Raw genomic sequence first — 22397 nt, 5'->3', positions numbered from 1 at the left:
CATTTCCTTTCAGAAGGTATTTTCCTGCCAAGAACAAGTCATTTAAATCAGTGGTATGCTCCATGCTGTGCAGAAGGTCAGCTTAGGTGGTATAATGGTCACATGTAGTTGCAAAGTGTTCAGACCTATGCTCTGTAACCAAGGGAAAAACATTTTTACTCTGTCGCAGCATTTCACTGTTTAATTACACGCAGGATCTTTTTAATAATTTGTACTATTGAGTGTCCTCCTGTCTGTGGCTGAAATTAGCCACATCCAGCTCAGCAAATTCAATGTGGTGAGGTGATTCCGAGCTGCCCATATTGCTTGGACCCACTCCAGAATGTGCTGTGATCCTCTCTGTTCAGCCTCACCATCAAAGGTTGGTTGCCTCGGGACTGAAATCCCATGTCTGAAGATAGTGTTTGCAGGATAGGGCCTCAGTGCATCATTTACAATGTGACATGCAGTTTGTTAGTGTCTGAGATACTTTAAGTCAAATTTTTCTTGTGGAAGGCCTCTGGGACTTTCAGAAGAAAGCTCTATTCTGTAGTTTTCTTTCTTGCCAGCCCATTCTCCACAGTCATCCAGGAAAGCCCGCTGCTTCTTTGGGCAAGGCTTTATAGATATTATGTAACTTTGTAGCTTATTTTCAGCATTTACCCTTGTTTAGTTTGTGTGGTCTCACTTCATATTTTAGGTTTCATTTTTGTCTTAAGTGTTTCAACTTAGCTCTTAGTGTAATGTAAAATATTTTTTACAGAAATCAAACAAGATCTTTTGAATGTGGGATGGCGTGGTTCTAAAAACACAAATGGCGGCTCAAGTGCAATCACCATTCATAATGAAAAAGGAGAAAATGCATAACCACCCTTTGAGTATTTGTGTGTCTGTGAGAAAATGTTCTGAAACCACTTCTTTGGTAATTCAGTTATGCCACCTCTTTAGCCAAATTCTATGCTGTTTCTTCAATATAAATCCATGGTAATCTCTTGGCCTTCAGTGGAAATTATTGGCTTTATCCTGATACTGACTGAAAGCAGATTTTGACTTGCATTTTTCAATGTATATCCTCCCGGAATCATCTCTTACTGAATGAGGTGTCATAATGGCTGCAGCTCTGAGTGTGCTAAATGGATTTTTCCCTTAGTTTATATTTTTATCACATCATATGAGTTTGATTTACTCACATTGTTCTTGTATTTAATCTGTGCCCACTTAGTCACATATACTGGCATTCTTCATTTGTTCAGTAACTTGGTTTATCTCAGGTAAGAGGGACTGGTAGAGCACGGCAAGTTGTGAATATACTCTGACCAAAGCTCTTGTGTAGTTTGTAGTGTTTTGCTTTTGACAGTTTGGTATGGGACAGGTTGTCCATTCAAATGCTTTGTTTATGTCAGAGCATTCAGCAGTTGTAAATATACTATAGGGGGCTACTTGATATGCTTCTTATTTATTTTTACACTACTGTTTGTGGAGTCTTCCAGGAGCTTGACAAATGTCTTCTTACTGCTAGAGCATGAGTGAGTGGTGTTTGGTGTTCAAAGTGGGGAGGACCTGAGCATTATCTAGAAAGTCAGGTGTGGTCATTACCAAGTATCTGGTAGCTGCAAAGAAAATGAAATGAAGGACCCCCCTCCCCTCTGTAGATACAGGGCTTTGCTGCTGATGTCAGTAGGGCAGAATTTCAGCTCTGCTCTGCTATCAAAGCTGATGGGCTTTGTGGACATTCTGAGGTGATGACAGTGGTAGTATGGAACTGAATGTCTTGGCTGCATGGCCTTGCACAGCCTCCCAGCTGCCACCAACTCCAGCTGAATGGGCTTAATCTGATGCCATCAGGGCCCTCTTACAGCATCCAGGAGCTGGCATGGCTGCCCAAGCACCTTGTGCTCCCCAGGCCAGGGAAATCAGGGGAGAGCCAAGCAGTGTTTGCTGCTCTGGCACCAGGGTCCCTTCATGTGCATTTTACAAGCTCTTGGGTGTCTTCCGCAGCTCAGGGTTCAGGATTTAGGAGTTTCTCTCTGTGGGGACTGTGGACCCACTCTCCAAATGCTGTCAGCATTGGTGGGAACAGGATATGCCCTTTCTTCTTGATTTTAGTGTTAGTAGCATTCTATTTTCCATCCTCTAGTGAGAGGATGGGGCAGGGTATTTTCTGAGCTAATGGTCACCTGGTTTGGAGCAGGTGTTTGGCCAAGCAGAGGGTCAGGAGGTTGGTAACGTACGAATATCACCCACATTGTTGACAAGGGTCAGCTCTGGTCTCTTCAGTAAAGCAGTTAATTGGGAATTTTTGCCTTGGCAGAGGGTGGCCTGATGCCTGTGCAGTGCTATTTACTCCATTGCATTTAGGATTTAAGTTGCAAATAGGTTCTATCCAAGTAGGGTTGAATTTCATTTTTTTGCAAAAGCAGCTAAGTGTGCTTAGGTTTAATGTGTCAGTATACTGACAGATACTGGCTGTTTTGTAAGATTTCAGCAACAAAAGCTGTCCACTCTCTTTAGTAGGCCAGTTAAACTGACCTTGCAGATGTTTTATTTAGTTGAAACATTGCGAATTGATAGTGTGCTGTACATAATTTGGTAGTCTTTTAAATATTAAATCTTTTAATGGAAGCCTGCATTGGAAGGAGAATGTGAAATGAGATCAACAAAAGTGCTCAAGGACTTTAATGTTTGAATCAATTGCTTCTGGGCAGCATTCTGCTAAGGCTCTGTCCATGACACTGACTAAAACCTTTGCCTCTACTTTTCTTACTTCGAAGCAATATTGTAATTCATGTTTGTGAGAATGAAATGTATATCTTAAAGTAACATAGCACACAGAGAGAAAGCAGATGAAAACGTGTGTGCAGAGAATAAGTTAGGTTTAGTTGAAAGGAAACACAGTATGTTTCCCTGAGTTATGTTAATTTTTAAAATTTTTCTTTCAAACATTTTTGACTCTGGATGAGACAGTTTAGCTCTTGTCAGAGGTACAGCACTAGAAGAGATATGAGAAAGGTTTATTGTGTTTTGAAATTCCTTCATGTTTTTTAAAAAAACAAACAAGAAACTATTACAACAGCATTGGCTGTTCAGTATGCTCTACATCAGTCTTCAAAACACAGTGACACTTAAGCTTTTCCCACATGATTCTCAACATCTTCTCACCCAGGAAATGAACTACTCTCCAAATATAAATATATTTAAATCAACATTTTTTGGCAAGGTATTAGTAAATCATGCCAGGGCTCACCAAATTTTTCCACCACATACAGTGTGTTCTACAGTCAGACCTTTCTCCAGCTATCTGTAAGCCTTAGCCTTAGCCTTGCAGCTCATTTTGTCTTCTATTTTGTCTTCTCTTTGCAGTTGTTCAGCACATCAAGCGCCACAATATTGTTCTTAAAAGAGAACTGGGAGAAGGAGCCTTTGGAAAAGTGTTTCTGGCAGAATGTTACAACCTCTGTCCCGAACAGGACAAGATCTTGGTAGCAGTGAAGGTAGAGTCTAGGATTTCCATAATTAATTCATGGTTGCATGTTTTATTTGTAAATGATCGTATTTGTCTTTTCTGTAGCCCAGTATAACTCCTCTGATATATGTGGGAGGGTTCACAAGGCTAATGGAGTGTTAAGAGAATGTGATACTTGATCTTGCTGTGGATTATAAAATAAAAGCTGAATTTCATAAGAAAAAGGTGAATAACAGATGGTGTCACAAAAGGGCAAAATCTTTTATGATTTATTTAAAGTATGATTAGAGAAAAATAATGCCTGGGCTATTAAAAATACATGAGTTACATTTGTGTGTCTAACAAAATAATCTGCAACCATCTGAGTGGATAGGTTAGGTGAAATAGGTTAGGCCAGTCAAAGGTGGCGTTTTTTCATGATTATATGATTCTTTTAATCAGCCACTGAAATTATCTGTGGGAAACTGCCACTAATATAACTACCAGGAATGTTATTATAAAATTGTTGGTAGTATTTTCATGCACTGTTAAAAACTGCCTGTGTGGAAATCCAGGAATTAAGATATTTCACACCTGGAGGAATAATTCTTAATTTTATATCTTCAAAATATGGTCCAAAGGTGGAAGATTCTCAGTATAGTCTCAGAACTTGGACACCAGCCTGGCTTTCCTGTACTAAAATCTTTAAGTACCCCGAAAGGGAAAGGCTTAGAGTCAGTCATCATCCTCAGCTACACCAGCAAACAGTACCAGCAAAACTACACTCAGTTTCAGTCTCCCTGGCAACAATCTCCTATCACCATCTGTCGTTCTGCTGAAAGCTCAACGAGGTGTTCAACATTTTGAGGTATCTCATTAAATGCAGGGTGAATACATATTTAGAATTTGGACTGCTCTTAGGAATCAGAAGGCAATCTTGCCTGAACAGCCATGATTAGGCAACCGTGTGTGCAGGATCTGGCAGTGAGAGAACATGAAAAGAGGATGGATTTGTAGACCATTTTCTTGCTCCATCAAAAATAGCAGGTTTTTCTTGCTTTGCCAAATTTACAAGGATTTTGATAGTTCAGTCATGATGAGGAGAAATGTGAGTCATGTGAGGAGAAGTGGGGTCCTGAGGGGAGAACCTATGAGACAGAAGACAAATCTGGAAATGAATTAATTTTCTATTGTATTTTTTGGTGAAACTAGAGTGGAAATTTCTTCTTCTCTTTGGGGTAGTTCTTGATAGCAAAATAAAAAATAATAGTCTTACCATTCACTTTCTCCCTTTGAAAGTTGTGAACAAATGGAGCTTAGCACTTCTACTGTTAAATGCTGTTCTGCACTCTCTCTGATGCACTTTCTCAGTATAATGTTCAAGTAAGAGCATTCAGCCTTTAAAGGGGAAGTATCCCCACGGGTTTGGATGACAAACCTTTCAGTTTTCTGCATTACTATTTTTACGATTATTGGTTTTTTTTGTTTGTTTGTTTGTTTCTTTTTTTGGCTAAATCCATTCTTTCTAGTATCAAAAAGGATTTCACAGGTAACCATAAGGAGAATAACTTTTGTGTACAGATTATGCTCACTTAACGTTTCTTACATTAGCCCTTAATACGAAACTCTGGTCACTGTCTTAAGAGAAAATTTTTTTGCAAACTCTGTGATTGTATTGAACCCCATGTACCTTAGAATTTGCTCTTCCAGTGCTTCCTGAACAGACAAAGATAGATGGAATGATACGCAATGAGGCCACAAAGATGGTGAAGGGCCTGAAGCATCTCCCCTATGAGGAGAGACTAAGATAACTAGGTCTGTTTCGGCTTGAGAAAAGAAGGCTGAGAAGGGATTTGATCCAGGTTTATAAATACCTGAGGTGTGGGGGCCATAGTGGCGAGGCTGGTCTCTTTTCAGTAGTGCATGGGGACAGGACTAGTGGAAATGGGCTGAAACTTCAGCATAGGAAGTTCTGCACAAATGTGCGCAAGAACTTCTTTACGGTGAGGGTGATGGAGCACTGGAACAGGCTGCCAAGGGAGGTGGTGGAGTCTCCTTCTCTGGAGATATTCAAGACCCACCTGGATGCCTACCTGTGAGACGTGGTGTAAGGAACCTGCTTTGGCAGGGGGGTTGGACTCGATGATCTCTAGAGGTCCCTTCCAACCCCTGAAATTCTGTGTATGTTATCACACGTAGAGGACTAGGCAGAGGACTATGTCCAGGCTCCACAATTTGACACAGGGTTTGGTATTGAAAACGTGTAATTTTTGACCTCAGAGGAGCAGCCAAGGGTAGCTTCTCCTGGCAAAGAGTAAGGCTTTAGAGAGCTTCAACCCCCTTAACAAAACAACAGCAAAATTGTCTCCATGAAGTAGATTCCATGAACCCTGCAGGGGCATATATTTGATGATAAGGGAGGAAGAGCCAGGGGACTCAGGCAGATAGGAAGCCCATTCTCACCCACATGTGGTTGGTCCCTGCCAACACTGCTGTTCTTGACTGCTAACTGCCATGCAACTGTATGGCTTTATGCAAGTACACTAAAACGCTGGCCTGTACATCTTCACATCAGAGCCAGCCTGCATCCTTTTCCTCATCAGCAGGCTGGTATTGGAGATGTTGAAGGTGCTGTAGCAAATTGCTTGGGAGCTGAGAGTTCCAGAGATGTATGGGAAGAGACAGAAGCAGGGTTAGGAAGAGTAACCCCAAATGCTTGAGCTTCTGCTATTTGGAAAAGGAGTAAGATAGCCTGAGGAACAATTTTAAATTAAAAGAGGAGAGATTCAAGTTAGACATTAAAGGGAAATTTTTTATGCAGAAGGTGATGAGGCACTGGCACAGGCTGCCTAGAGAAGCTGTGGATGCCCCATCCACAGAGGTGTTTAAAATCAGGTTAGCTGAGGCCCCAGGCAGCCTGATCTAGTGTGTGGCAACCCAGCCCATGGAAGGGCATTGGAATGGGATGGGCTTTCATATCTCTTCCAACAGAAGCCATTCTATAGTGGATTACCTACCCTAGGAGGGCAGGCTGAGAGTGCTGGGGCTTTTCAGCCTGGAGAAGAGAATGTTCTGGGGAGACCTGATAGGGGTCTTTCAGTATCTACTGGGGATGCATAAGAAAGAAAAGACTCCTTAGCAGGGTCTGATGTGACAGGACAAGGGGAAATGATTTCCATCTAAAAGAGAGGAGATTTAGATTGGATATAAGGAAGAAATTTTTTACAATGAGGGTGTATTGTGAATAGTGAATTGAGACACTAGAACAGGCTGTCCAGAGATTTGGTGAGTGGCTAGTCCTTGGAGACATTCAAGGACAGGCTGGACAGGGCTCTAGCAAACCCCATCTAGCTGTAGGTGTCCCTCTTCATTGTAAAGGAGTTGAACTAGATGGGCTTTAAGGTCACTTCCAATTCAAAAGATTCTATGATTCTATGATACTGTTAAGTGTTTACTTGTAAAAATCTGTGACCCCAGAGCTTCATCAAAGGACAAGCTGGGCTCACTCCCCAGCTGTGTTTTCAAATCAAACTGGCATACCATTTACTGTACACATTTGTAGAGATCTGAGGATGGCAAAAAAAAAACCACAACAAAACAACAAAAAAACACAGAATCGTAGAATCATAGAATCATAGAATTGCTCAGGTCGGTAAAGACCTTAAAGATCATTAAGTTAAATACAGCCTGATCTTACTAGCGTAACTCTAATAACCCACTGCTAAATAAAGTCCCTGAGTACCACATCCCAACAGTTTTTAAACACATTCAGGGACTGTGATTCAGACACCTCCCTGGGAAGCCTATTCCAGTGCTTAACCACCCTTTCTGTAAATAAGTTTTTCCTGATATCCAGCCTTAGCTCAACTGGGGCCATTTTCCCTCATCCTGTTACCTGTCACCAGTGAGAAGGGACCAGCCCCACTCTCACTGCAATCAGCTCTCAGGTATTTGGAGAGAGCAATAAGATCTCTCCTTACCCTCGTCTTCCCCAGACTAAACAGCCCCAGTTCCTCCAGCAGGGATAGGTAGGTGATTGTTCCTCTCTACTCGGCTCTTGTGAGGCCCCATCTGGAGTACTGTGTCCAGGTGTGGAGCCCTCAGTACAAGAAAGACATAGAGATTTTGGAAAGGGTCCAGAGGAGGGCCACAAAGAAGATCAAGGGGGCTGGAGCACCTTCCCTATGAGGACAGGCTGAGGGAGTTAGGCTTGTTCAGCCTGGAGAAGAGAAGGCTGCGGGGTGACTTCATTGCAGCCTTTCAATACCTGAAGGGAACCTACATGCAGGAGGGGAGTAAACTCTTTGAAAGGGCTGACAATAGCAGTACTAGAGGAAATGGATCCAAGTTGAAGGAGGGAAGATTTAGGTTGGATGTTAGGGGGAAGTTCTTTACTAGGAGAGTGGTTAGGCCCTGGAACAGGATGCCTAGGGAGACTGTGGATGCCCCATCCTTGGAGGTGTTCAGGGCCAGGCCAGGCTGGACGGGGCCCTGGGCAACCTGATCTAGTAAATGTGTATTTTTGGTGGCCCTGCTAGGCAGGGGGGTTGGAACTACATGATCCTTGAGGTCCCTTCCAACCCGGGTGATTCTGTGATTCTGTGATTCTGTGATGGAAGGCTGAAACAGTGAAAAGGAAGGCTGTCATGAGAAGTTTCTTAGTAGGTTGTACTGGTGTCTGTGTGAGACAGATGTCTACACTTCTCTCCTGATCTTTGCACGGATGCATCTCTGTTGTGTTGGGGTGGATTGAGGATCTGGTGGTTTGTAATTGCAGCACTGAATAGATGTGTAGGAACCATTTTCTACATGGATATCTGGGCAAGAACTTGGTGGAGGAAAATAAACAAGGGGTGCAGTCCATCTGCCACAGGGCTGAACTCAGAGTTCCTGCACTAGCCAGGGAAGACCTCTGTTGCCCAAGAAAGCAATGCCACTCTTCTTTAGCTGCTGGTCAAGCAGACTGATTATTGGAAAAGTACTTGTGATTATATCTCTGTCCCTGCTCAGGAAAAACTCTCATTGACTGCTAAGAGTGCTTCGTATGCAGAGCTTTGGCTTACTTGTCAGTAATAGTACTAATGAATATGTCTTTGTTTCTGCCTTGTGCTCTTAGGGTTTTATTTTGGTTTGATTTTTTCCCTTACACTGTGAACAATCTAAACACATTCCACAGTATAATTTCCATATAAATGTTCCTTGCTTATTAATTGTTTCACTTTCCAGTCTCCTCCTAGCCTATGTCATCTGTCTCACATGCATTGTGTCTATCCTGTGTGCTGCATGAGATAATTAAAAGGAAATGAGAGGACCTTTCAGTGGAAGGTAACAGAACATCAGGTTACCCCTTGGTAGTAGAAACCCTGTCTGAGTTTTACCAGGGCTTTAGACCTTTCTGTATTTTTCTGTTTGACAGAAAATGTGTAATTGCCATGGCAACTGCTCTGTCATATGATAATTTTGCTGTTTCTATGAGATAAAAAGACTCTCCTGAAATATACAGTATGCCAACCTCACAGGGCAGAACTGTCAGCATTTTTACTGTCTTTCCACTGAAAAAGCATGCTGGAAACAGTATGAGCCTGTGCTTCTCTTTACAATTTTTTTCCTATGTTGCTATTATTTAAAAGTGTTTTTAATGTGCATTGTTTTTCTATTTTTCTTGCTGAGAAGAATTGTAGTCCAATTGCGTTATACATGAAACCACCATAGGGGACTCAACTGACAACAGAAATATTCTCTGTGATTTCATCATATAGCATAAGAAAGACTGTGTGTTGGTGTCTGTGTCATGTTTAGGCATCATCCCAGAGCCTGGAACAACTGAAAGACATTTCAGTTTCATTTCTCATTTGATCTGAATGTGATTTTGTGGTGATTATATTTGAAGAGCAAACTTGATACGGTGGAAGGAAGGGATGCCATCCAGAGGGACCTCGACAGGCTGGAAAGCTGGGCTCAGGTGAACCTAATGAGGTTCAACACGGCAAAGTGCAAGGTTTTGCACTTGGGCCAGAAGAACCCCAGGCACTTGTACATCTTAGATGATACAGCTGTTTATGCTAATATGTCACAGCTTGTGAAAGTATGGTGACACAAATCCTTGCATAATTATTAGTAAAATTTGTAGAAGAAGGTTTCTATGCCTAAAGACACATGAAACTGATAAATGAATCCCTCAAGGAAGTGTTGTTTGTGGCACAGCATGCTTCTGTTGTTCCTGGGATCCCCAGAGCCTGAAATTCACAGGGAATGGCCACTGAATCTGACAAATGTACAGTCAGTCTCCCTTGCACCTTGTCACCTTAGCTGCTTTTGAGACCAATGGTTGCCATTTCATAAGTAAAGCAAGTGTTTTCTGACAGTCATGTTTTAGTCCCTAGTCTCTCATATGCATACATGCATATGTTTAACCCTGGAAGGGTGGACTGAACTGTCCTTGCTAGAGAAAAACTCTGAAAAAAAAACACCCATTAGTATAAAAAGCAAGAATCTGGGATTGTTGGCATAATGACTGCACAGTCAACTTGCTCTATCCCTGTTCTAATGAGCATGGTTCGGTCCACGTTCTCTTTATGAATTCAAAGTAGAAAAAAACGTGGCTGGATAACCAGCAAAAAACATTGTAAGTTAAGGTAATGTTGTTAGTTTTGTCTTACCTTCCTTTGTCTCATGCAAGTAGTTAAAATACAGTGGCTCAGAGCCCGGCCTTCAGGTTTTGTGAATAATAAACTGTGAAAGTTGGTAACCTGCTAATGTTCACATACTGTTTTTAAAATATTGTTTGAATTAATATAGTGAAATCGCTGAAAATAAAGCACAGTAGTGGTTTATTTTCAACTATGATTATTCCTAACTTAATTGGTGCCAGAATTTCCTTTTATTTTCAAGCATGAAAGTGTTTCCATGCTAGAAGAGATCTGAAACTGCTTATGTGCAGCAGGTAAATTATTTAGTTATACAATGTTCAAGGTACTATTTGATCCAGCATTGATATATGTCATTGAAAATGGAAATATGCAGGGTCTTAGAGATTTATAAATAAAAGGGGGAAGAGTAAAAATTGACACTGCAGGATTCTTTTTTTCTCCTACTTGCTTTCTATCTATCAGTTTGAGATTAATTCTTCAGTTACTTATAGGTACGGTTAATCTTAGTCATGCAAGTACACCCACTTAATTTCAGAGGTCTCTGGATATATGATCTGATCTTTCTACAAAACTGGCTAATCTGTAGCACGCACAGCGACCAACATCAACAGCAACAATGCCACTGATACATAAGAAATGCATCTACATTCCTACTAAGTATTTTATGCAAGCAAAGCTTTATTGGGAGTAATTTAAACCAGAGATAAATACCAAGAAGACACTGGGATTTTGCCTTACTAAATGCTAAAGGATATAAATCAGCTGGGTACTGGTGTATTTTTTTGATAAGGCTATTTTTTTTTTTTTTTTTCTGTGTTTGGAAAAGCAAGACTGTGCGTATTCCTACATCTTCTTACGAACAGTGTTGTTTGGAATGACATGGGGCAGAGGAACAAAACTGTACTGCTTTTACTTACATGCATGTAGACATCACATCTGCATTTCTAAAATGTTACTAAAAATATAATTCCTCCATCCTTCACACAACAGTGTCCTTATCTTACCCTTACATGTTCCCCCACATGTTCAGTACTTTGTGTGAACATCTCTCCTTCCTTACATCCTCGTTTTCTCTGCTAGACATTGAAGGATGCCAGTGACAATGCCCGCAAGGACTTCCACCGTGAGGCAGAGCTGCTTACTAACCTGCAACATGAGCACATCGTCAAGTTCTATGGTGTCTGTGTCGAGGGTGATCCACTCATCATGGTCTTTGAGTACATGAAGCATGGAGATCTGAACAAATTCCTCAGGTAAATTCATCTCATATTGTGCTGGAGAGCAAGAAGTGGGCAGTGAAAGAAGCTACTGGTATTTAATGCTAATTTAACTCTCATGAAAAATTCAGACACCAAAAAGCACAAATCTGTGCTACAGTTATTTTGTGTACTGTGATATGGAACTCATTGTTTCCTGGAACGTTTGGAAATGCCTTAGCTTAATGCTAAGGTTAACACTTTCCACCAAAGGAACTGAAACCAAGCAAGATTGTTTCCAGTGTACTTCAGTATATTCTAAAATGTTTGATGATAAAGCTTGTGGTAGGAATTGTTTTCTGGTAGCACTTTGAAAGATTCGGCTTAACATCTATAACTGTAGGCATCTGAAAGCTTCAGAAACACTTTTCCCTCCTCCTGGTGTTTTGGTATGAGTGCTATTAGTCTGTGGCAAGAAAACTTTGAGCCATGAAAACTTCAGTGCAGTGTAAAATGCTACATCTTGGGCTCTGGAGTAGAGCTTTGTTTCATAAAGCCATTGAAGAATGTACATCATAGACTGAAATTCAACAGTAAAGAAGTCATAAATATGTAGATGATACCTAAGGTTCAGAATAATAGGTAACTTGTGAATCAGCAATCTTTGAACACTGGCCTTGTGTATGTGCCATTTCCACCAGTGTGTATTTACTGACACAGAAATAAGCAGTTAAGAGATAACTTCTGCTCTTACACAAAAACATTTGCATAAGGGATTGTTCTTTCAAGGTTTTCTATGTCTTTCCATCAAAGAGTACTAAAAACATTTCACTGTACTGAGATCTCTTGTGGTAAGGACAACATCATTTTGGAAAAACATCCCTTTTATACATGCTAATGACAAAGCTGTAAACCAAACAATTGTCCTTCTAAATGGGTTCAGGTTTTCTGTCTTAATGAAATTGCTAGTGACTGCTGGTGTCACCATATTTTTAGCCTTTCTGAAGTGAGTTTGCTCTCCTTCTGATCTTCAGTGAACAAATAGCCACAATGTATAAAAGCAAATGACATCAACTATCATCCTCTCTTACTGGAAGGACTGCTGAGGCAGGCTGGCAGAGAGACCAGATCTTGAACTGGGGATGCAGAACAAATACTGCTTTTCCCAGACTGATTGTCTCTTTGGCAAAGGGTTGAAGTGTATTGTGAGAGTGATGCTGGTGCATTTACATTTGCCTGCTTGGACCTCTGCCGTGGAGCAGAAGACTGCAGTTTCCAAAGATACCAGCCCAGTACTTTTTCATAGCACTGAATTTCCGTTAGATCAAGCCAGATTTGCTACTGATTCGTTGTCATTAGAAGAAATACTTATTCTTTAATTATTTTTTTTTTCCCTATTGGCCTTTTCTTACCTCCTAACTCCCAGAATTGTTGCACAGAAAGGTAGTGTAGCACTCAGTATATTTCCTCCAGTAGGTCTTCTCTCCATTAGGTCTCTCTCTCTCTTTTTTTTTTATTTTTTCTTTTTAAATTATTAATCATCACTGGTCTTTAGAACATAAAATGATTGTGCTGGGACAAGCTGTTTAACCTAAGCTGCAATTTGCCATTCCTCTCACATCTGATGCAGTTTGTGCCGCAGACGAGAGATGAGCGGTGCGCGGGGCGCTGTTACAGCCTGCATTTCTTACCCTGCAGCGCCACCAAAGGCTGATGGGAAAAATGTATCTGAAACGTAACCCAAATGAGCTTTGCTGTCTGTGCACGGCAGAACGCCCTTTCAGATCTAGGTCCACTGCCTCGAAGTCATTCTTGCCCAGTGCTTGTTCTGGGCACTGGATGCTAATGTGAATCCGAGGAATGTTACTGTCTGCTGCAGACACTGATGGACACCTCATTTACAGACCACATCGCAAGTAAAAGCAAAATAGACAGAGTGTTAAAAATAATCCAAGATTTGGATCTTCACGTCTGAGAGCAGTCATTAGGAAAAATCAGCTCAGTTTAAAAGTACAATGCTTCTTGATAAAATTTTTCTCTGGGTATTTGTAGGAGCCTTTGTGTCTTCCTGTTTATTTCCCTTACTCAAACCAGATCAGTGACTGGATGCACCCTGTGGCAAAGAAAGTGCTGTTGAGTTCCTTACCTGGCAGATGCAGTGCCAGCAGTGCTACATACCTTCTTTCATTTCTTTCTCACATCTATCACTCTGCTCTTAAAGTTCTTCCCTTGGGGCAATTTTAATAACATATTCCTAATAGGTAATGTCAGATTTGATCTCATAGATTTTCATTAATTTGCAACTCTTTTCCAAACTCCCATGCCCTTTCCTTAGGGATGAATTAAGGCCTCACCTTTATTGATCAGAAAGGTGATTCTCTGAAACTCATCTCTGGAGAAAGGAAGGACTTCTGAGGGAATGTTAAAACTGGTTGTAGAATATTTTTCCAAAATAGCTGGGGAGAGAATGACAGAGGTGGTCTTTGGAAAGAGTAATCTGCAGGAACAGAATTTAAAAGGATTCTGAAAACCTAGAAGGGAAGAATGGATAGAAAGTGTTATTCAGAATATTGTAAATTGCATTTAATGTTGCATTAATGCTTGCCTCATTAACTGGCTACGGATTGGGTGATGCTAACAGTGTGTTTAGGAATGCTGATAACTATTTCTTAAAGTTATGAGAATGTACCATGAGAGAAGTGTTGGTTTGAGACAGGCAGCTGTGCTCTGAACCAGTCTGCCTTATGAACAATATATATACCTGCTGTATAATTTTCTTAAGATCAACTGTCTTTCACATAGTGAAGGAAAACAGTAAATGAAGAAAGCCAAGGGATAAATTCTTGCCATTTTAGCAGTGAATCTGTAACACTTTTTATTCTTATGTTTGAGTAAGTCACTTCTCTGGTTTTAGGATCACTAATGTCTTTCACCTCTATGTCTCAGAAATGCCCTGTCACTAAATCAGCTTGTATTTTGGTGCAGGGCACATGGACCAGATGCGGTACTGATGGCAGAAGGCAACCGGCCAGCTGAGCTGACACAGTCCCAGATGCTTCATATTGCCCAGCAGATTGCAGCTGGTATGGTTTACCTGGCATCACAGCACTTTGTGCATCGGGACCTTGCTACCCGGAATTGCCTGGTTGGTGAGAACCTATTAGTGAAGATTGGGGATTTTGGGATGTCTAGAGATGTGTACAGCACAGACTACTACAGGGTAAGTGAACGGCTGTGAGTGCTAGCAACTGAAGTCCTGTTCGGTCAACTTACTGCAGTGATGTACTTATGGCAAGTTGTGGAGTTGTCAGCATTTCCTCCCACATGTGTAAACTTCATGAATGGAACAGAGGCTATCAGGTTTTTATGGCCTACAGAAGGCAATCTATGGCCAAGCTGTTAGTTTGTGAATGCTGGTCTTGTATCCTGTAAGATAAGCTACTATGCATCTTTAAGCACATTCTCTGTATCTGCTTCTCATATCGCTTGTTATCAGTGAGTTCTTCTTAGATAAAACAAAGGCCTCCTCCTTATTCACTCCAGTTGCACTGGTGTGCATAAAAGGACAATGCCACCTCTGTGCCATTGTTTGTGGGATGCCTGAAAGGAGATTGCCTTGATGTCCAGATGATGCTTGACAGGGCAGAGGAAGGTAGACTCAATAATTGTTTGTTGAGTGTTGTTTTACCTAACAGCTGAAAAATGTCTTCTCTGTTCTTTGTTTCTTCTTTCAAAATGCAAACATAGTAATTAGTAAACATACAAACCAGATTTCTCTTACATTTGTTATTTTGGAAACTTGGCACCTCAAGTTACTTGGTGTATGTAAAAAAACATGATTTCATTTCAGGACTTGGAAAAATATGCAGAATTGTAATCACTGGCTCTATTTGTTTTTTCAAGGACACAAGTGAGCACCAAAGGCTAGGCTTTCTTAATTTGCATTTGAAGAGTGAACTGTACTTGCTGTGACTGAGGACATTTCTCTGTTCTCTATTTGATCAAGACTGTGTTCACATAGCATCTTCATCATTACACTTCAGAATGAATGCTCAAGCTTAACAGTAACAGTTTGTAGAAGCCTTGACAGATAAAGGCAGAATTTTTTGAGTGACAAGTGTTTTTGCTTTGTTTTGAATTTTGGAAAGAAAAAAAAAAAAAAAAAAAAAAGAGAGAGAGAGAGAGAGAGAGAGAGAGAGAAAGTAGCTCTTGCCACCGAAAAACTACATGAAGAAAAGAATGGAAGATAGGTAATCATTTGTTCTTCCTAGAGGCAGCTGAGGTTTGGCACAAGCATGTGACAGTGTACTGAGTGGTGTCTTCTTACCTGCTCATACCTCTGCTAGTCCTTGAGTCCTACACATGAGCACTCAAACAAAGCTTCTACCCAATGGAGTGGAAGTTTAGGACGAGGGCAGGGCAGGACCTGGAGAAGTTCTAGGTAACCTGGATAGTCACTGTCTTTCAAAGCACCTCGTTCAAGTGATACATTGTATTTTTCCATTGCTTCATTGTCAGAATCACACTCTCTGTTCTCTCTCCCTTGTTATTTTGTCTGTCTTCTGAGACCAAGGGAGGAACTCTGTTGTCCAGGAAGAAAGAAAGAAAAAACATGAGGGTGTGTGATGAGGGTGATATAATGGATGTGAGGTGTTTTAAGTAAGTCAGTTCATTAAGGAAAGGAAACAAAATTGGAAAGAGCCACAAATGTGGCTGAAGGGAGGGTGAGGTAGGCAAATGTCAGAGGAGATGAATGAAAACATAGATTTGTGTAGTAATTTGTTTGGCACAGTAAGAAAACCAAGAAGGACCATTTCCCTACCACCTCACTTTTAGTTAGTGCAGAGGAGAAGCAGACCCACAGCCTACTTTGCAATTTTATTTTACACTGATAAAAGCTGGAAGACACAGCTGAGCCTTTGGGGTTCTGAACGGCCCTCCTTGGGCCTGCCATATGTGGTCTAGTCAGAAGCTGAATGATGACTTTCCAGATTGTTGTCTGGAGAATTAATCTGTGACAGACCTAGGAAATGAAGCCAGCAGTGATTACACTGGGTTTGCACTGACCGAGTGTACTTAATTGTTTATACTGTGTCTGTTTTATCTGTTCACACTTAATAATATGCAGAGAAGCAATTCTTCCCCAACCTTGTGTGCTCCATCTAATGCTTACTGGAAGGTTTAATACAGCTCCAAAAGCTCCATAAGAAATGTTTTGGTGTTTATGTGTATTAATGCACTGGAATCAATTTGCTGTGAGCCTACCAGCCTTGTCAGGATGCTGGATTTTCTCAGGATGCTTATTTATATTTTGCCTTTGTAACATAAGGATGGTCACCAGTACTTGTTCACCACTGGATTGTTAATGACACTCTGCAGTGAATCAACTCAGTTCTTAAGGGACACTTCATGGACAGGAGTGAGAGTAGTAATCCTTGGGCTAGGAATGTGTGTAATGTTCAGTGCTAGTTGCACAGGCTTTCTTTTACCTCCTCTCTTCCTTCTTTTTCCTTTTATTTTTCATCAGATAGGAATCTTGAGGGTGAAGGGAGCCCTGATGCATGTGCTAACATTCACTGAAACAGCAGTAGTCAGAAGTGAGACCAGACAAGCATGGGGACTTGAAGAAATTGCAGTAACCTTTTCCTCTCCCATAGTGCCATCCATTCCAGGTCAAACTAATCCAACTGGCAAATAATTAGTTTCATCTGTGTGCTAAACATCTCCAGCAGCACTGCTACACCACAGTCTTTGTATCACAGTGCACCACTTCATGACATTGTTTACTTGCTGATTTTAGGTCTTAAGATCATCTGGGGCTCTGACTTGTTTTGTTGATGCCTGTTTTTTGTTGTTTGGACACTCAACCACCACAAGTCAGAGTTTCCCTTCTTTCTCTCTGACACCCAAATAATGTGACTCATCAGCATCCTTTGTGGCTTAAAGTGCCGACACAGAAACATGGGAATGGACATTTTGCTTGTGTATTTTCTTGAGAGAGTACTTCAAGGACTTTTCCAAGGCTTACAGGCCAAGTTTGCAGACGCTGCTTAGTATGCTTAAAATACTTTTCTGTTTTTTCTTATTGTAAACTTATTTTTGTTTGTTTGTTTTCTAAAGAAAACAAATAATAATAATAATAATAATAATAAAAAGTCATCTCACAGCAGTACTTGGAAAAACTTAACAGAGATGTGCTTTAAAAACCCAGCCTGGTCATCCAGCTGCAAGCCTGAGCCAAGATTTCTCATGAAACTGTGATCTCTCAGAAGTAAGCAATATTTTTGCCATTAACTTCATTAGGATCAGAATTTTGCCCCTCCACATTGTTTTGGCTGTCCAGTGCAGAATAGAAACTCTGATTCTGATGTAGATTTATGGAGCTAAGTTGTGTAATACCTATCTAGCTATTGTATAACTAACTTGTCTTTATGCAACAGTCCAAGGAGCAGCTGAGAAAATAAGGACTCCATACCTCCACTTTTCAACCACACATGGATCTGCTGGAAGCCAGGGACAATTAGCAAGGTTTTTAGGCCCAACATGTAAAAGGTACAGGACATTGAATTTTAGCTACTTCTATTTCCAGCATGAGAGACAGAAGAACCCAAGGGACTGTGCTTCAGTATGAATTCCAGTGACCTGCTATCTGTTTAATATCTTCAGCGTATCTCATACCATGTTTGTTGTTGCCCTTTTGCTATTTAAAAAGAGGGAAGCATATAGATTTGTAAGAGTCAGCATATGTTACTGAGTCAAAGCCTTCCACTCTTGCAGAAAACTATAGATTAGGTGTTAAGGGCAAGAGAAGCCACAGCAATGTCAGACTTCCCCAAACCATGTGGAGAATCCCAAAATTCATGAATGCTTTTAGCACCAAATCTCATGAAAACTCCCATCTGCCAAGGGAAAAGAGTAGGATATATCAAGGGTAACAGTAGTGCCCTAGGCCTCAAAATACAATTTTTTTGACAAAAATTCCTGAGGTCCTATGAAGTTGGTCATACCTGATGCATAACAGATGGTGACAACAATCTTCTTGTCTGCCTCAGCAAGAATTACCTTCTCTCAAGTAAGCTGTATGATGGTATGTGTGTTTAAGCTAGCTGCACCCGCCTGGCTTTACTGGGTTTGTGTGATGTCTCTTGGAGTACATCTGGACTAATATGCTGCTTTTAAACATCATCTGTCCTCAGTGTCTCAGGGCAGTGTGGGAACAGATTTTAACACAGACAAAAAGTGCAAAAAGGGGTAAAACAAAAATTCAGAAGACCAATGCAAAACCTGAATAATTTAGTTAAATATGTAAACGTGATGCAGCCTGCAGAACAGTGATAAGCTTATTTTTAGATGACTCTCAGATTTATCACCAGCAACAGTTTTGCATCTCTGAAGTCTGAACTCCTAGAATACTCTTGTCCTGTTTTATAGCACTTCCCATTAATTTTTTAAAGGTTGGTGTTGAACATAAGCAGGATATTTCTGCCGAGGCCTTCCCTGGGAGGCTGTTCAACGACCTCATACTCCTAATGTTTACACATTTTCATAATCAATAGCCTAAATAAACTCATGATTATTGTACACCAACTTGATCACATAATTTTCCAAAAGAGAACATTCTTCTTCTTTCCTAGCTTCAACATCTCAGTTGTATATAGATGAAGTAATCCTGTTCCCTCCCAGACTATCTTGGAAGGTTAAACAATGCACACCATCAGGAGAAAATGTTCTTCATTTTATTTCCTCTAGAAGCCTCCTCCCGCATCTTTCAGCATGTGAAAGAAGAGTTTAAATATCTCTTTCTGGTTCAGACATCATAGAATCGTGAGTATTATTTTCCAAATGAGGTTTTGCCTGTTCTTGGATCAGAGGTACTTCCCTGTCTCTAATGAAAACGCACTGTACGTTACATCCTACACTCTCATAGCCTGTGTCTTATTGGCACAGAGTCACTGTATTGTCAAACAGTGCTCTGGGCCACTCTCATGTTCTATGGTTCTAAATGAAGAACATCCTCTTTTCTGAGGTTTTTGGTTTCGGTCCCTAAGTGAGTGACTTTACAGTTCATGCTAGCACATTTTGTTCCTCTGGTGGTTAAGAAAGACTGCTGTCTCCCATTTATTTTTAGATTCTTTGGGGGCTGCTTTTTATTTGATTCTTTTAAAATTAAAATTCAGATCTTTTTAAATTTGGTGTTGAGTAAAGAACTAGAGTAACAGAGTCATGGGACCAAAAAATAAACAGCTGAGGGAGTGAAAAAGATTTGTAAGTAAATTTTCTAGGTGATTCTGGCTCTACTTCTTAATGTTTTATTTCCTGATCACTTCTATTTAATGTTAAATGAAAAGGATATCTGTTCTAAACATAGAGATCACATCCACTTTTAGTTAAGATGTAAGAAGTTACTGTGTTTCTGAGCCTTCCAGGAAGACTTCTAGAAAAACTAAAAAATTACACAATTTGGTAATCTAAACTGACTTTTAAAATACACAGCTTCCAGGCCTTCTATCTACACAGAAAGGTCAAAAAATCTTTTTAGATACCATCTTGACCCCGGGGGTATCACAGCCCCCAGCAAGAAAGCAGAATTCTGATCTCCGCTGTCACTCAGTAGAGCCAGAGTAGTGGTCTTGAAGCCAGTGAAGTAACATTAATATTCTTATCAATATAAGAGTACTGAAATGGTGAGGAACATCTTGCCTGCTAGCCACAGTCTTTCCTTTGCATGTGAGCCTAATGCTTAATATTGTAAAATGCTGTATTTCTGGCAACTGCATAATATAGTTTTCTGGTGACTCTCTATATGAAACGTTTGCTAAAAGATAATGCTAGTAAAATGATCACCAGAGTGATTTCATTTAAACTATTTCCAGTACCAAATGCCTGTTTGCAAAGAGAATTAATGCATGACAGCAAGCAACTAAAAAAGGAAAAGGCTGGTTCATCATTATTTGGGCTATAACTAGCCAGGCAAGCAACACCATACAAATGTTTACAGTGAGGAACAAGTGTTTGTCTATTCTGAAAGGGCAGCAACAGCAAACACCTGCAGGTCTCAGCTGTCACTACAGAGCTGAATACCTGTGTGTGGGAGTTTGAAGGAGGCTGCACTAAAGAAAACAAGAAAGAGTTACTGAGAAGTCAAGCAGCTTGTCAAGGCATCCTCGTAGGTGTGTGTATTGAATTGTCACTGTTTGAAGGCACAGTTTGAAGGCTTTTTATTAGCTGCTATTTTTGCATCCATTGCTCAAAAGGAAATTATCTGCTTCCCTACATGGACTTTTCTGCTCTCCTCCTCCGTCAGAGGCTCATTGCATCATGTGTAGTGCTGGGGAGGACAGAGGGTTCCAGCAGCCCTGGAGGACGTGCACAGATGATTTCATGCAACTAGAAACAATAAAGGAAATAATGGGCCAGCTACAGAGATGTAAATCTGAACTAGTTCCCTTCAAGTCATTGCAATAACTTTAATTTAGACTAAAATAACTGCGAGCAGATTTGAGCGTAAAGGTCACCACTATGTCTGCATTTAGAAGATTGTATACACCAGGATGTCACAATGCTACGCGATTAGCAACGGCAGGGTTTGTTTCTCCCTGCTCATAACAAAGTATTACTTTGTTGCACATCCCTGACTGTTGGTGCTCTTCCCTGAGCTGGAGTTTACTGACCCATTCAGTTCTACAGAGAGGACAAACTCAGCTTTATTCCAAGCAAGTGTCATTCCCTTTGCTTTTTGTTGTTGTTGTTTTTCCCTATTGTAATAGATGCAATCACTTCCCAGCAGAGTTTTCTCTCTTCACACAAGGTTCACTGATCTTGCTAACAGTCCCGCTTCTACCTATTTTCACTGACACTACAGGAGAGTCTAGGGAAGGTTTCCACACCGGTGCTAGGAAAAGGGCATCAGATATCCAGCACATGTAGTTTGGTGTTTTTAACAGCAAGTTCTTACTAAGCTTTGTCTTGCAGCATTAATCTTAAGATACTAATATAGAAAGTGAAGTTTTTAACTAGGAAGCTGTAGCATATTTTTATTTTGCCTTATTTAAGAGCCTTTTAACATGAAATGCACAACTGGGAGCCATCTCCATTGCTTGTGCAGCACAATATCCTTTGCACTGTAAGTTCAAAACACATGGAGATCACAAAACCAGAAAAAAAATAATGAGAAAGCTGAAAAAATGATTGAAAGAAAAGCAGAGCAGAGTGCACTCACTTCTGTGACCAGATACTTGATTAGCCATTGAATTTTGTTTTTGCTTGTTCCTTTGGAAATCTGCCCCTGACAGATTTATGCTGGCATGGTTCTCTTGAAGGATATCAAGAAATAATCAGTAAAAATTGTTTCATCCTCTGAAGAGATGTTCAGGAAGGAAGCAGTACCTAGAAATATTCCCCAGGAGACACCGAAATTCTGTTGACCACTATTGCTAAACATTTTAAGAGTTGTGTTGGTCAAAAACTGAATCGAAGTATTTGGAAATTTTCAGTGGAAAATTTTTCTCTCTTTGCTTCTTTTAAAACTTGGAGAACTTACTCTTTGGCCCCACTTTGAGTGTAACGCAGATATTACAGTTTTCAAAGGCATAGAAATTCAGTTCACTGTTTTTGAAGCATTTTAATTTTGTAGATTTCAGGAGGATTACTCCTGGTGTATACAGGAGGTAAGAGCCTTAGGATCCATATGCATGCCTATAGAATAGCAGGAAGTTTACGCAGTCAGCAGCACTGGTGGCTGACACAAGCTTTTCTGTTAAGGAGTTCTTAGCACAGATGCTCATTAACTTTAAAAGTCCTTTAAAAATTATATATACAAAACTGAATCATTCTTAAAAATAACCACACATATGGATATAAATTGCAGGAAAGCAGTGATTCACATATTGAAATTAGCTTTCCAAACTGCAATTTGGAAAGCTTTACAGAACTCTGATCGAAAGCGGGCTCATTTCACTAAGTAGCAGCACAGTCCTATAAAGCCGTCTTTGCAGGTGCTGGAATGATTTGGCTACTGCTGAGATATTTAGAGCATCAGAGGGCCATGTCCTTAATCTCAATCCTGTTCACAGTTTGCTGGATTGCAGTTCAATGACTGCTGGGAACTTTTTCCTATGGTTTTGTTAGGGC

At 40.5% G+C, this 22397-nt stretch overlaps 1 protein-coding gene across 2 annotated transcripts in view; it reads left to right on the top strand.

Moving 5' to 3' along the window:
- NTRK2 (neurotrophic receptor tyrosine kinase 2) overlaps positions 1–22397 on the top strand; it is a 202265-nt gene that overhangs the window by 145467 nt on the left and 34401 nt on the right. For both annotated transcript variants that reach the window (XM_072359872.1, XM_072359865.1), the window contains 3 exons: positions 3340–3470; positions 11152–11324; positions 14253–14487. In XM_072359872.1, coding sequence (XP_072215973.1) covers positions 3340–3470; positions 11152–11324; positions 14253–14487 — 539 coding nt within the window. The remainder of the gene's footprint in view (positions 1–3339; positions 3471–11151; positions 11325–14252; positions 14488–22397) is intronic.

Source organism: Excalfactoria chinensis, chromosome Z (assembly GCF_039878825.1).
Source record: "Excalfactoria chinensis isolate bCotChi1 chromosome Z, bCotChi1.hap2, whole genome shotgun sequence".
In the NCBI taxonomy this organism is placed as follows: domain Eukaryota; kingdom Metazoa; phylum Chordata; class Aves; order Galliformes; family Phasianidae; genus Excalfactoria; species Excalfactoria chinensis.
This window is presented reverse-complemented; position numbering and strand designations above follow the sequence as displayed.